The sequence below is a fragment of the Phyllopteryx taeniolatus genome, chromosome 6 (genome assembly GCF_024500385.1).
Source record: "Phyllopteryx taeniolatus isolate TA_2022b chromosome 6, UOR_Ptae_1.2, whole genome shotgun sequence".
Taxonomy (NCBI): Eukaryota; Metazoa; Chordata; class Actinopteri; order Syngnathiformes; family Syngnathidae; genus Phyllopteryx; species Phyllopteryx taeniolatus.
In genome coordinates this window covers 26,167,094-26,183,120 of record NC_084507.1, presented here as the reverse complement: position 1 = coordinate 26,183,120, position 16,027 = coordinate 26,167,094, and the positions used below count along the sequence as shown (strand labels likewise).

At 39.7% G+C, this 16,027-nt stretch overlaps 1 protein-coding gene across 1 annotated transcript; it reads right to left on the bottom strand.

Annotated features, from left to right (window-relative positions):
• LOC133479934 (diacylglycerol O-acyltransferase 1-like) lies at positions 1-11,811 on the bottom strand. The gene is made up of 17 exons (XM_061777507.1): positions 11,358-11,811; positions 10,854-10,941; positions 9,810-9,850; positions 9,085-9,170; positions 7,841-7,893; positions 7,048-7,153; positions 4,300-4,428; positions 4,097-4,165; positions 3,871-3,974; positions 3,609-3,647; positions 3,462-3,503; positions 3,336-3,380; positions 3,085-3,197; positions 2,754-2,819; positions 1,037-1,124; positions 863-925; positions 1-470 (listed from the first exon to the last, which is right to left on the bottom strand). The coding sequence occupies exons 1-17, from the start codon at positions 11,594-11,596 to the stop codon at positions 321-323; spliced, it is 1,521 nt and encodes a 506-aa protein (XP_061633491.1). The 5' UTR covers positions 11,597-11,811; the 3' UTR covers positions 1-320.
• Between the last annotated feature and the right edge of the window lie 4,216 nt (positions 11,812-16,027).

Here is a 16,027-nt window from a genome sequence, read left to right as displayed (position 1 = left end):
TATTCTCATGTACCATTTATTTCTTTCTTGAAGAGATGAGGAAAAAAGTTCCCCAGCAGACAGAAAGACTATTTGGACCCAATTTATGTGACGTCATGTGAGGGAATTTGAACAAAAATGTGTGGAAATTTCACAAGCTGAATATTTATGAACTGTGACGTTAGAAACAGTTTTACACCTCATAACTGCAAAAAATGAGTGGGCCACTTAAAGTTAAGGTGACCAAAGTGTCTTACGGCTGCCATGTCAAATAGTTCAGCAAGTCTCCGTCTGCATGTAAAATGCTAGAAGGCAGTTGAAAAATCCAAAATATGTTCACATCAGTCAGTCTCTTGTCGGTAATGCAGGACGTAGTAGTCATGGACGTACATCAGGACGGCAAATGGTTGACCAATTATGAGTGAAATCCACACTGCGGCGTTGCCGTAGTTACCACGCAGGTTATGACCAACAAACCAAGCTAATGGAAGCTAATGAAGAATAAAGAAAACAACATTGATGTTTATTAGGAGCGGGAGAGAAGAGATTGTATTGTAACCCCTTTAGAGACCAAACATGCTGCTATGCTCATAAGGTGGGCAAGGAACCATATTTGGTTATTTAAACTTCAGTTTAAATGGATGCCATGCGCATTACAACAAGGCAGTAGAAGCATGTGATATCTCCCACACAACCAATGAGGATAGTAACGATAAATGATTATTACAAAACATAAGGAAAAATGTATATTTCCCCTTTATCTTTTTTTTTATGATTATAAGCACAACCTAATTGAAAGTGAAAACATTGAAAGACAAACATGTATGGCAAAATAAGAATTTTAATACAACATTTACAGCTTTTGGGTTCAGAATCATCTTACCTGAGCCATCATGCCCATGAAGGCCCACAGTCGGAACATCCTTAGAGGGACACTCACCAGATACTAAGACACAGATCGGGAAAAAAACAACAGATGGCATTGAACACTTGAAACTTTACATCTGCTTCCAAATGTTTGCATGAACACAGGGTCAGTTCATGGGCTCAGCTGTACCTCGTGAAAGAACGCCGACAAGAAGAAGACTGCTGACTGGCCAACTATCTTACTAAAACCTCTCCTCAGCAGCGGCTTGTAAAAGTGCCTGCAAGAAGAAAACAACATGATATGGCCTGAAACTTAGGAGTGGTAAATCACAGAGTAACTCTAATGGCCATACAATATTATTTAAATATTCCCAACTATAATATTACTAGACAGCTGTTAAGCAGTACTATGTTCTATATGCAGTTTTGCCTTGATATACAAACTCAAATGACTTGTATCTCAAATCATCTTTCCCCACTACAATTCATGGAAATGCCATTATTCCAATCCAGCCTCCGAAAAAAACAACAACAACAAACAGTTTTTATTAAGAAATAGCATTATATAATACAGTAAACCCTACTTTATCGTGGTGGTTACATTCCAGAAAAACCCACACAACAAATAAAATCCGTAGTAGCACCCAATTATTTATTATATTATTATCCAAATTTATAAGTTTTACATATGCAATTCAATGCCAATAAGAGATACTTAAGATAGGTGCAGGTGTTTCCACTTGAGGTCACCATCCACACAAGCAAATGCCTATTAAAGGCAAGTGTACTCTACTTGAATGACACAAACAATAGCCCATGCAATCAAGGTGTAAACAGGCGATTTCCTGGGTTAACCACAGACACTGTGCCTCACACTGATGGTCCTGGCATTGTAGTCAGAGAAACACATTATGGGTACCCAGAATTTTATGCGGTTTTACTACAGTACTGTAGTTGTAGAAAAATCAAGCTAAATGTTGCTCTTTACTAGCATTTGTTCCTGTCAATAATGTTATGAGTGTGTGCATTAGCTATTCGACAGGCTAAGGTTGGTATTTGTGAATTTATTTCATACAACTCTGATTGTGGCTTGTGTTTTAAACTGTCTTTTTGGTCATGTTCTTTGTATCCTCAACCAAATTGGTGACTTACCAAATACATGAGTTGAGATTGCTCAGTAAGGTTATTTTTTTTCTGCTAAGAGCCCAAATGACCTGTGAGTCATTGCTGCCAGATTAAAATCATGTAACCAATGAAGCTAACTGTATCAGAAATGTGCAGATGAGTAACTGCACTACACTGACCTATAAAGAAATATGTGATGCACTGAATCCACAATAAGTGAACTACAATATAACGAGGGATTACTATGTTACTATATCAGATCACTTTAGGCATTTATTCACGCAACTGCAGATGGGGTAAGACAGCTGTCCAGTTGACCGTTTAACATCAGAGTTTGGACAATACTGTTCTTAAACTGAGATAATGAATTAGTTACTGTACTACTGTTTTTTCCTGTTGGAAAAAAGAAGGCAAGAAAAGAAGAAAATATGGTATGTAATTTCTGTGTTATCTGTATTGTTTTTAGATACCTTGATTTTTATAATAATTAAAATGCTAATTAATTTGAATTTAAGCATCTTCATCGACTGAAATGAAACATTCATTAATAGCTGTGAAACAAGACTTTACTTGGGATAATTATAAAGCATCTCCTCTTAGGGCTGTGTTTGTTTTTCTTGTTTCATGTGCTGTACTTGTGACTAGCACTGTCTTTTGAGTCATTTTCCAAACACATCATATTGTCATGTACAGTCTGCTTGCATCAAACCAAATGCTCCCCTGAGTTTACTTCGACGAATTTCGCTGCTCTGTCTCCAAATTTAAGTGTGTGAATAACTCACCGGAGACACCACTTGTGAACGGGGATGTTCCAGTTCTGCCAGAAATATGTCACTGACTCAGAGTTCCTGAAAGATGAGTCAGCAAAAAAGGATACTGAGGCTTTACAGAGTCTAAATACTGGAACAGTGGGTATGACACTTTCATTAATACTGATGGAGAACTCTTTCTGTGGCACTTTTAATACCCACTCACACCCCCCAAGGCTTTGCAAAATGGTAAACTGTCAATCACCACATTCACAGCCACGATTCACAGTAAAGCATTATACCAGTCCAATGAAAATTAAAATCGAAAATAACAACGGCAAAGTCTACACAAACACATATTTACCACCAGTCTTTGTAGAACTGTCGATCTCCGAAGCGCAGAAGCTCTGCTGTGAAGTTCAAAGATGAGTGGAAGAACCAGTAGAAAAACATCAACCAAAGCAGATGGTTGGGAACCTATAGCAAGGCAAGGATCCTCATAAACATGAGAAGGATACATGGCATGAAATAATATAACAATTAAAAGCTTGCCATCTTTCATCTATCTGCAAAGCCCAGTATAACAGCTACCTCACATTTACATTTTTTACTCACAGCCAGTCTTAAGAGTCTCTCAGTCATCCGAGATAGATCCATGTCCTACAACACAAGACAGAAAAGAGGAGACAAGGTTATATATTTAAAGAATTTCTAAACCTGCATGCCATGCTCGATGCTCACCTCCAGTGGCTTCATGGAGCTTTGAATGATGGGAATCATCCACTAGAAGAAAGAAAAGTGAAAACGGTGTTAGGAGAATTTCTGACATGCACTATAATTGGATTTTAAAAAGAGACACTGAAGTGATTTCAATGCAAGTGCACCTACTTGTTGAGTTAGACCCACTAACATCTGGATGAGGAATAGCTGGGGACAAACACAAACAGGTGAAATGTAATAGTAGGAGTACTAAGAATTGTGAGACAACAACAGTTTGAAGACTATTCCCAAGCACACCACAGATACTGTGCATGACCTGTATTTTCCCTCAAATAAGTAATTCATGTGGTAATGTGGATGCTGACTGATTTAACTAAAAACAAGTCAAGTAATAGACGATAGTTTCCGGATGAATGAAATATCTCCTCACCATCTCAAAAAGTCTCCTCATTAGGAAACTCATGCGGATCTTGGGAGAACGAGGAAAGTTGAGCTCATAGCACAGAGTGGGAGCAAAGGCAAAGTAGTACAGGTCTACAGATACACAAAGAGGAGCTAAATGTGACTTTTTGAATATTATTTTACAGGAAAAAGGCAATCAAAAATAGAAAAAAATAATTATCACACAAAACACAATAAATGATCAATTTAAGTACCTCTTATTGTAAGGTTGCCAGGGTAACATACTTTATGGTCATTTCCATTGCAGTACTTTGATGATGGACCTATGTAGAACAAAATATACATGAATAAAATTAAGAATAAGTGATGCCGCAGTATCAAATGACTGCCTATAGATGTCACTGTAAGAACATGAGCACAGGATGGAGCCATGTTTTTGTGTGTGCGTGTAACTTACAAGACTGTGACCTCGCTAGTTTCTTGGCGTTAATGGTGCTCAGCTCCCGACACCACATGTTGACGTCCTTGTAGGAGTAAAGCTTTAGGAAGAGAATGGTGTAAGTACTGAGTACGAACACACCGCCAACTGAAGAAGAGGAAGAGAGGATCACAGGAGGCACGTTAACTTTCATTGCGTGAACGGCACAGTGAGAAGTATGTTGTGATACTGAGCCTGAAGCTGGAGCAGTAGTTTGCCTGCAGAGAGTTACACTCACACACTTTATCGCGCTAATACAATTGCACACATGAGGAAGGCACACAAATAAAGACTGTTGTGCCAGAAGGGTGAGGTGCAGGTCAGAACACCTGGCGTCAAATCACAGCCGATCCTATTCGTTTGCCATCTGTCTCTCTGGCCAATGTAGCCTCCAGACAGCTACTGGTGATCGTAGTGACACGCACAATGTCATGACGTAAACTTTCCATCCAAGTCATAAAACTGCCATTATGTCTGTCAAAGACGCAAAGATGAATAGTAACAGAAGCTAAAAACGAACCTATGAAATGTTGAGGTGGATCTGTTTAACATAGCAAAGACAGTTTTGTTCTTTCCCTTTTTACATTGGCCACTTTGGAGGCAAGTGTGTGTGCGTATACATTGGTGGTCTTACACACATACACCCCCCTTGTGCACTGCCCTTCCGGTGTGAACAGCAGAACGAAGAGGAGAACAGACAGATAGGCTGACTCCTTTACTCATTCACCTCCCAGTAAGAGGAGAAGACAGGACTAGAAGGGACTGGAGAGGGGACAAAAAGTGGAAGTAATACTTTCTGCCTTTTATGGTGTTTGGACATTAAACTAATCTCAATGCCAAGTCAACAGCTCAGAGTAATACATGCAATACAACAAGCAAATTACCATGCATTTGCAAGAAACCCATTATCTGCCTCATAATATGTCTCATAAAATTATACATGGCTGCACTAGAGCGATGACTAAAGGATAGAAGCAATGCCAAGAATTTGTACTTACCATACTGTATTATGTTAATGGTGTGAAACATTTGGGGGTTAGATGACAACAATGACCTTGATGGGGAATTTTATTTACATCTCCCAGTTGATTACGGTGAAGGGCAAAACAACATTTAACAGCATTTATATCTAGCCTGAGGAAGGGACTCTCTGTGCACAGGTTTCTGAGAGGACTGTCGGTCGTGCACACACATATACTACACATACACACACACAAAACTGCAAACAAGTGTCTGCAGTCCAATACAGCAAGGGAAGCACAGACCTGAACATCCTGGAGACAAAGCAAAGCTAAATAAGGACATGCCAGTCACGACCATACAGGAAGGCCAAGTCCTCAAGCAGGTCATTACCAAGTAGTCTACCAACATCTAAACATGGACGGAAAAAGACAGGTGGCTTGTAAATGAGAGAAAGCAATGGCTTTACAGTGGAACCTGTTCAGGGATGCTAAGGATTTTTTTTCCTAGGACAAAAATTGAAATAGAGCTAATCTGCATCGGACGATTATCAAAAAACAGATGTGGAGACATTTGAACATTCTTAACTTTTATACAAGTGTGATAAAAGTTTTAAAAATTAAAGCAACAAATTGTGTTATTTCCCTCGTTACGCTACTGGTACGTCCCAATGAGTTACATTTTCGGTTCTATGATAATCATCACACTTCTCCACTTTGGCATCACTGGTGCCGGTCTATGATGCTTTGGCTCAATACAGGTTGGGAAACACTGCTTTAGGTGCTCATCCGACAGTTCCTGGCCAAGAAGAATATTGCCGTGCTTGAGCATGCTCCCTAATCACCCAACCTGGCTCAATGTGATTCTTTTTTCCTCTTTCCCAAGCTCGAGCGGGAAATCAGTGGGACCCCTTTTGAAATTGTGGATATCAAGACGGCTGTGATCACGGAGTTACGGAGGATTCCGGAAGAATCCTTCCAGTAGTATATGAAGGTAGGACAGAGAAGGCAAGGAAAACGCGACAGACTCCAGGGGGATTACTTGCAAGAGGGAAAACCTGTAATTTGTAGTTTGGATTTAATTGCTGAGGTCACCCATGATGATGTCTCAGACGCTACATTTTTGTGCAATTTTAGGGATGTATTTCTAGATATTTTTGCTTAGTTTCCAAAGTTGTACTAACTTTCATTAAATTTTTTCATTTAAGGTTTTTGAGACTGCACTGTGCTTAAAATGTTGTCTTACCATAAAACCTAAACATGCATACTAAATTCCATGTGCTAGTGTATTATGAAGCCTACTGTGCATGCATTAGTAATTCTTTGGGTTCCAGCGTGTGGCCATAGCTTCCATCATGCAGAATACAGTGACCCCTTGATGACCCTGTTCTGCAAACCGTACGCTCTTTGGCAACACCTCCCTCCTCCTCTACTCCTCTTCTCTTCCTCCGCCAGCTGGATACAATCCAGTCATGACCAACTGGCCCATTACCACTTACCGGCTCCAATTATGAGGAGACGTCTTTTACTGCACAATCAAATGGGTCGACTGCTTCTTTGAAGGACAAAGACAGGAGTGCCCCCTTAATCTTTACTGCAATTACAATATTTTCTGTTTCGTACATAGCTATGTTGCAGGCGCTCAGAGAGGACAGATGACAATGTAGTACTTTAGTCAGCTAGCCTGCCACACTGCTATCTAGTTGGCAGCTAAATGGAAGCCAGGATAAATGGTATTTTAACAAAATAAAAAAATAAAACATTTTACCTGGGGTCGTGGAGGGCACCAAGAGGACCACTGTGGCGGGGAATGTCAGCATGACAGTCAAATTAACACTATGGACAAGAAAGCCCACATGCTCACTAAATGAACTCTGGACAGGGGGAGACAGAAAGACACACATGGTCAGTAGGGTTGGTTGTAATAAATAAGACACCGATGTCAAACACATTGAGCTTCCACTGAGATTACAGGTACTGATATACTGTGCAATTAACATTACTGGAGGCATGGTGGCCGACTGGTTAGAGTGTCTGCCTCACAGTTCTGAGGACCGGGGTTTAATCCCCGGCCCCGCCTGTGTGGAGTTTGCATGTTCTCCCCGTGCCTGCGTGGGTTTTCTCCAGGCACTCTGGTTTCCTTCCACATCCCAAAAACATGCATGGTAGGTTAATTGACAACTCCAAATTGCCCGTAGGTGTGAATGTGAATGCGAATGGTTGTTTGTTTGTATGTGCCCTGCGATTGGCTGGCAACCAGTTCAGGGTGTACCCCGCCTCCAGCCCGATGATAGCTGGGATAGGCTCCAGCACGCCCACGACCCTAGTGAGGAGAAGCGGCCCAGAAAATGGATGGATGGATGTTTCGAACAGATAAAGCATGACTGAATGAACTAAATGCAGACAGTGAAACAGATTTTGTGTTTCATTGGCAACTGGGTGAGCTATTCATTATTAAAGGAATATTTTCGAAAAATAATCAAATAATGAATTTTAAAAAGTTCAGTCGATGTCTGGTGTTTAATTGTATATTGAAAAATGGAGGGGTTTTGTGCACTTACCTTTGACAGCTGCCTCTCTGTATAAAGAGCCACCATGATAAACACATTGGACACTGTTGAAAACAATGAACGTCAAAAATTGACAATGCCTTTCCCACCAAAACGCAATTGTCTAAATTGCTTGTTTTATATTCCCGGAATGCCTTGGAATTGTACGAAAAGACATTACTTTTACACTACTCCAAAATGTGACAATGGTTTTAGAAGGAAATTATTTATGCAACATGTTTTGTGGCCAGAGAAATCATTGACTAACATTTTATTTTTATTATTATTTCTACAAGCCAGTGTTCCTGCCTTGTAACAAGCACACAAACTATCTGTTTTCTTCTCACAAAGACATACATGATCACACTCAATTTAACAGCAATTTTACCAAAAGAAATGAGCTAGCACTAACAGATCATATGGGTTGCACAGAAAACACCAATTCCATGCATGGATGCGTACACAAGTACAAGTAATTAATTTCTTCTATTTTGCTTCACTGCAGAAGGTTGATTAAATGTAGACATTTAATAATAATGGGTGCTCTTATCACTGGTGTGTAAAATGTGATACATCAGGGATCAGGTATGGATTCCATCAGGTTTCGCTCTGAAAGAAATGGAGCAGTAAAATCCTGAACTAAATGGAGGAATTGCTTCGTTGTATTCTATTTTTCTTCGTTACGATAAAGGATTATTAGCTTGTGTTTAAAGGTATAGAGACAAGTTATAGTCTCTTAATGGCTTTTTTTTTAATGACAAAAATCTAGACTTTGGGAATGGGAGTGATGAGTACTAAAAAAAAAAAAAAGTGTGAGTCAGTATGATTAGGTGGTATAAAAGCAGCTCATGTCGCTTATTTTCTTTGCGGCACAATACCTATGCAGTATGGCAGTATACAGGCCAAGTGGGCATCCCTCTAGAGACAAAGTGAGCTGCACCACTGCAGACTTTCACATTAGGCATTACAAAAAATATATATATATATGCCTGTGTGCGTCCCAAACAAAGGCACGTTAAGTCACTTTCTCATGGTAGCTGTGGTCTAATACTGTACTACTTAATCGCATAAAACTACATTTTGCTGTGTAATTCCCCATGCTAATAATTAAATGTACTAAATCAGGGTACATCTTTTTGATGCCATCGTGATATTATAATGTTTTCATTTATTCAGAAGAATAATGCATTCTCATTATCAATGATCATTTGACAATGATTTTTGCCTTTGGGGTAACCTGAGCTGTTCGTACCTACCAATCACCAGGCATGCCGCTGGCCAGCTGTAGGGGTCCTTCAAGAATAAGGAAATCACTTGAATAGGGTCCACCAGAACTCCGTATCTGTTAAATCAGAATAAAAAGAAAATGTTGAATTAAAATTAAACCACTCCAACCACATAGCATAGCAGTTACCCTTCAAAAAAGGAAAACACAGTCAGATAAATACGTTTCTTTTAATTATGTTCCAGGATTTCAACACTACACCGAGACACTTTGTAGAAGCAATAGCAGTTTGACTTAACTGCCATTAGGAAATGATGCCCTTGTTTTACACAGACTAAACATACAGGAACTGTAATGGACAGGCCGCACTTCCATGTTTGGCATAAGGTGGTATGTTGACTTCCGGTCTGCATGTAAATCCAAAGTGACAACATGGGAAACGTATTAAAACTCAAAACTGAGTTAATGCTGAACGCAGTGGTACACCGTAGTGTTGGCTAGAAGCGCTATCTCCTCGTCCATGCTATTTTGACTTCGAAAAGTCGAAGTCCTAGGTTAACACACATTTAACGACAATAGTAATTTTTCAGTCAGATGGCGTCCCAGTTGTTTGTAACATATGGACAGCGGAAACTGTTATGACATCTCACCTTTTCAACCGTAATACTTAATGCATGGTCCATTGATCCAGTAAAAATGAATGTAAAGGAATAAAAAGATTATGCAGTAGTATAAAAATAAGCCAACCCTACTTACCTTAACAGGTTTTCTAGGAAAAGTCGGGCATTACTAAGTACCTGTAACAAAAAATAAGTTACAGGTTAGTTACATGTTTCTTTTGCAAAATGACACTTTTCACTTGGTCTTAGTCACTTTTTTCATTATTGGGATAAATTCTCTATTTTCTTCAACATTCTTCCTCCCCTCAAATTACTTTTTTTCTTCCACTTCATCATACATTTATCTTGTCATTCTTTTTTTTTTTTTTTTAATCTCTCTGGCTTGCTCACTCTATTTGTGAATGGATGGTGATATCTCATTACCCCACACAAAGGCTCCATGCCTGGGGATGGGACAGAAGTTCAGTAGGAATGAAGGGAAAACCTCTCGCGATGAACACAACGATCTGTGTTCAAAGGCTGGATTAGCAGCAGGCAGGCTTTGCTACAGCCTCATCCCTGCTCCTATTCTCTCACATTCAGCCCCTTCTTTGAGCACAGAAGAAGAAATTCTGTAAAATGTGTTGACATACTCGCCTTTGTATTCAATCATTGTGCCATACATGGAAATAATCTGGGTTCTGCGAGTGCATAAAGTGTATTTTATCTTAACTGAGGTACATCTGACCACACTGTCAAAACTTACTCAGAGCGCAATAAGGGGACTATCGATTGAAAAAAAAAAAAAAAAAAACCTTGCCAAGATGTATATTTATAGTGTTTAAGCTGGCAAAAGACCAATTCTGACAATGAGAAAGACGTGAGTGCTGTCGAAGGCAAGTGGTTGTTTATAAAACTATTGTTGCACTCTTTTTTGGCTTCTCCAGCACACAAATTTGGAGACTACAGTGTGCTGAAGGGTCTTGAAACTAAACGAAAATGGCTGTCCATCTTTAAATATTGAATATTAACATGGCTTGGCATCATAAATCCAAATAAGTGGATTTGTGATGTAACCCACCTCTCACCCAAAGTTATCTGGGATAGACTCCATCTTACCTGCAACCCTAATAAGGACTATAGTGCTATAGAAAATGGATGGGTAGATGTAGCCCTGCATCCAAACTAAGTGTGCTCTTACCAGCATTACCACACACCAGTTTAGAATCCCTCTGTAGTTATTGTAACCACTGGATGAAGTCAGCAGGGAGTCCTGTGTCTTGTGACAGCTATATGGGGATAAAGAATTAAAAACAAAGAGTTAAATTAAGTCATTGTCAGTAAAGGTGTGGTTTCACTGGAATGGCAGACTGTGTAAAGTCATGTCGGCACAAACGAACTTAAGACTCTTTCCGAACAACAGGTAGGCGTTAACTCCTTGAATGCCACAGTGCATGTATTAAGATAGCCGCTTTATATTTCTTTCGGGACGTTAGAGGTGATCCTCCTCGAACATAAATGTGGGAGATATAAATTGAAGTCAAGGGCGGTGACCGCTACTTAGTGGTAACGACGTAACTCGATCCCCCACCAAACTAGCTAACATATACTTTAGCTTCCATTTTACACCGGTTGACGTTATGGCCGGTGCTGGATTTAAAAACAAACATACTTTCAGTATTTTGTTGTTGTTGTTATATCTCACCTTAATCTGTCATTTATGTCATTCTTACGTTTCTTTTTGTCACACTTTGTCTCTGTCTCCAACAAGCGGTCAACTTTGCCCAGTTCGCTTATTCGCAGTTCGTTTATTTCAGCGGCCACCGAGAGCTGACTAGCCGACATACACTTCTTATTCATCCGCTGCAGACTCGCTCCTCTCCCCGCCGCAAAAGCAGCCCGTCTCCTGCGACTTAAGGCTCCGGCAGTGTCCGTATCTCCCATGGTGGCCGGGGAAAAATAACAACAACAAAAAGTTCAAGCCTCAAGTTCTGTTCGGTTGTTCAATTCGAGAAGTAGCATACTTAATGCTGCATTAAGTCAAATGTGCGTGGGGCCCAAATAAAACAGGGAAGGAAGTACTAGTCGTCAAACAAATCCGCCCAAAAACTTGGATTTCCGCAGTTTCAAAACAGGTAGGGAGCGTCATGACCTCACTGGAAGTGTGTAAATCTGTAATCTGACACCGTAACCAACTGGCTGTTTTAAAAGAAAGACACACTATAACTATTCCCGGGTTTCTCAACGTTTATTGCGCTAAGGAACATAGTTTACGTTTAGAAAAATAAAAAATAAAATCTTGTGGCACCACCAAACAATATACTATGTACTATGTGTACTATATATACTTGAAATAATGATGATGTTGTCTTCATTTACTCACAAATTTACTTCCTCAGTTATGTGAAATCTGGGCCTTTTTAGTTGAACGCAAAAGCTTTTTCTTAGTCTGTTTTGTGAATGCCAACAGATAACAATAACGATACGGGTTAATTGAACCTTTATCTGCCCGTGGAAGAACTATCCTTTGTTGTGTCTGTCTCTATACGTTGCTGGTGTGCAACAAACAATTTTTCCAAACACTGATTGGGAATCACTTCACTATAATGGAATGTCAAACACTGAATTAAAGGGAAACATATTGTTAAAAATAGATACTATGTTAATACAAGGCACAGTGGAAGACTGGTTAGCACATCTTCCTCACAGTTCTGAGGGCCTGGGTTCAAATTATCTGTGTGTTCTCCCAGTACCTGCGTGGGTTTTCTCCGGGAACTCCGCTTTCCTCCCACATCCCAAAAACATCCATGGTAGGTTGACTGAAGACTCTAAATTGCTCGTAGGTGTGAATGTGAATGCTAATGGTTCTTTGTTTACATCTGCCCAGCAAATGGCTGGCGACCAGTTCAGGGTGTATGCCGTCTTTCGCCCATAGTCAGCTGGAAGAGGCTTCAGCACGCCCGTGACCCCAGTGAGGATAAGCGGTAAGGAAAATTAATGGATGGATGTTTTGTTTGTGCTTTTCAAGGACCAGTGACTGACAAAGTATTTCAGTTCGCCTGGTAACCTTTTTAGAACTGCTACTAATTGGGCCTTGCTGAAAGACTTGAAGTCTTACCTTCTCAGATCAAAAGTGAACTTTGGACAAACGTGGCTATGAGATGAACTTTGTTATTTCCTATTTGATTGAGGCAGCAGGACGGTTTGATAGTGGTTTAGTACACTTGAGAGTCCCGGTCTGTAAATATTTCCTTTCACATTCCAAATGTAGGCGTATTATGTTAACTTGGACTCTAAACTACTCACATGGTGTGAATGGGAGGGTGAATGGTTGTTTTTCTATATGTGCAACGTGTGTGGTCTATATGGCAACTGGTCCAGGGTGTACCCCGGCACTCGCCCAGTTTCAGCTGCAATAGTATCCATCTCACCAGCCACGAAATAACGACACCCTGTATAAAAATTGGATGGAATTTACAATAGAAAGACCAGCTACAAATTTAACTACCATAAAGCAGGTACCCTATCCTTCAACTCTATGACCATAGAGTTCGATCTCCGTTATCCCCTTTATCGTGACGAAACTACTTGAAAGAGTTCTTTCAATGTGACTGGCCCGTCTGTCTTTTCTTCTTCAGTGTGCTTATACATATCAAGGTGGCAAGTGATCACTGGCATTGATTCAGCTTTATCGGTCCTCTCTGTCGAAACGGTTGTCTTTTAGAGTAATGAGGTTTAGGTGCCTGTGGTTGTTGGGATAAGAGAACCTGGATCATAGATCAATAGCAACTTTATAAGTAATTGTACATGCAACTCCTCAACTCTAAAGTGTAACCTTGAACACATATCATTTCAGGATCCTGATTTCACTTCTGATTAGTTCATACTTTGACACCAAACTGTCGGCATATAAAATCTTTATTTACTGAACAGGCAATATTTTGAGTAACATTTTAACATTCTTACCTGGCGCGCGACTACAGTATAAGAAAAAAACTGAACGGCTGTGTAAAAAGACTCATCAAAACTAAAATAAATAAAATTAAACTACCAAGCAGTTGGAACTTATAGTGTATAGTGAATAAGCATGCTTGTTGAAGACAGTTAACTGTTATACAAATTTAAAAACAATTTATGTGTTGGTTACCGGTATTTTAAAGATAAACTGTCTCGGACTCACACTTAACATCTATGACATATGAAGGATCAACATGGTGGATTTGAGGTTTTGCATGAAAGGTGAGTCTCTTCCCATGAACTAAACGTTTCGGAAATTGGGGTGTACCTTTTTTTAAAAACATTTTTATATATATTTTTAAATTGTGTTGCTACAATATTATTGTACTGAGCAGCCAGGACAGATTTCCTGTTATGCTGCTGTATCTCTACATTAGAATAGGCTCAATTTTCACAGTTTTATGGTGTTCCTCACATGTTTCCTTTATGTGAAAATAGCCAAAGAAATATAAAATATATTTTCAGATTTGATCCTTTTGCTCCTCACTGCATCTGAGCTGAAGTCTCACAAGATTTGCTGAAATCTCAAGTGAGAGGCTGATGTCTCAGTCCAAAGATGGCTTGACCTTCAAGTTTATGTGTGACTTTTGAGACCAACTTTTTTTTGTTGGCAAAAGTGTGTGATGGCATTGCACTACAATGGAAGAAAAAGTGCAAAAACTGGGTTTGTAGTTGTACTTTTGGCCAGAAAGTCCTCCTCAGACTAGAAACCACTCTGTTGCGTGCAAGTCTGCTAATGCGCCACAGATCCAGTTATTTTTGATAACAGCTAGCCATATAAAATTGAGAGAATAAGAGGTTTTAGCAATCCATTATTTATGCCTTACCCTAGGGCTTCAAAAGATTTTTTTTTCCCTCCCAAAAGCTGTGCCTCTAAGCAGGACACAATCTAGCTCACTGCTTTTAAAAATATAATTCTTATTGTATACTTACACCTTTCATCTCTTCGTTAAGCGATCCTCATTTCATCCCAACCAAATTAAAACACGACTTGTTATAGCTTACATCATTCTTGGAAACCTCTCCTCCTCGCATTTTGAGACTGTGTGGAAGGATTTAGCTCTCCTCATCGAAAGCAGCAATATGGGGCAGTGAAGCCTAACCTTGCAACTCCAAAGGATTTGTTTGTGCGAGGTATTTGCACTAGAGTCAATTTTGCATCTTTGAGGGGTTAAAATGTTGACATTTAAGTAGCTAAACATCCCAACACTCACTCAAGTCTTGTTGAAAGAGGTGGCGAGCAAGCATGATTGAAAACATAGATATAAAGCAATAGATGTAGAGACAGGAGATAAATATAGAGATGAGGAAAAAGAGCAAGATGAAGGTGGGGGGGGGCATACTAAAGACAGAGCGATATCACACTTTCTACCTACTGTATAGCTCCATCTCTCTGCCTCCAGCTGGGGCGGCAGAAGGAGCGGGAGATAGCGGTTGCCCTTGCAGGCTGTAATGAAGCAGTGGAAGGATAGATGAGTCACTTGAACACGGGCACAGGAGAAATCCACACTCCAACATCATTCAGGTCAGCTGAGTGATGTTGCATGAACTCGTGGGTGTGAGTCTGAGCGAGAGTGTGTGTTTGAGTCGGTGATGGCTGGAGGTTTGGTGTTAGTGTGAGGGACAACTGAGACAGATGCTGATTATATAGGAGACTTGATGGAGTAATAAAGATGCTGCAAGATAAGCAGTCTGCGATAAAGGGTGATGTGATCCTTGCTGTAACACGCATTGGCATTTTTGTCTTGAAAAGCAATCGAGGCATAATGGGTGGCGTTACTTGGCTGCAACCAGCTGAGACCCTGTTGTTGACTAAATGAATGGCAGGAGAAACCAAAATGAGAAGTGAGATTTTTTAATGTAAGACGAGTGCCTTGGCTTAATAAAGGTTGAGAAACACTGTTCTACAATATATGTACCGTGTACCGTAGGCTCCAGCTCACCGGTCACCTTGAACAGGATAAGCGGTTAAAAAGAAAACAAAATGGATGGATGCAGACATACAATATATACCGTGGAACCTTGCAAATCAACCATGTAGGTTCCAGAGTCCATATGGTATGAACTTACGGTCATAATAGCTTTAATGAGGCAATGTTTTGGGATCAGTTGGGATTATTTTAACATGTTAAACTATAATGACTGTATAAATATATATATATTATAAATTCCATCCATCCAACTAAAACATAAAATAAATAAATAAAGCTATTGACAGTTTGATGTCATGTGACAGAGGCTTAGCTTTAACTAAAAAGGAGACGCAATCAACTTCATGCATTTCTCTTTTTGACATTCTTTGATAGGGGTCGTTATAAGAATGTGATAAATTGTTTGGAATGATTCTTGATTAATCAT

Excerpts from the sequence above, each read along its gene's own strand:
- LOC133479934 (XM_061777507.1), bottom strand. The coding sequence starts at position 11,596 with ATGGGAGATACGGACACTGCCGGAGCCTTAAGTCGCAGGAGACGGGCT. Across the intron at positions 10,942-11,357 it reads GACATAAATGACAGATTAAG|CTGTCACAAGACACAGGACT; the intron begins GTGAGATATAAC and ends ATCCCCATATAG. Across the intron at positions 3,504-3,608 it reads TAGTGGGTCTAACTCAACAA|TGGATGATTCCCATCATTCA; the intron begins GTAGGTGCACTT and ends TCTTTCTTCTAG.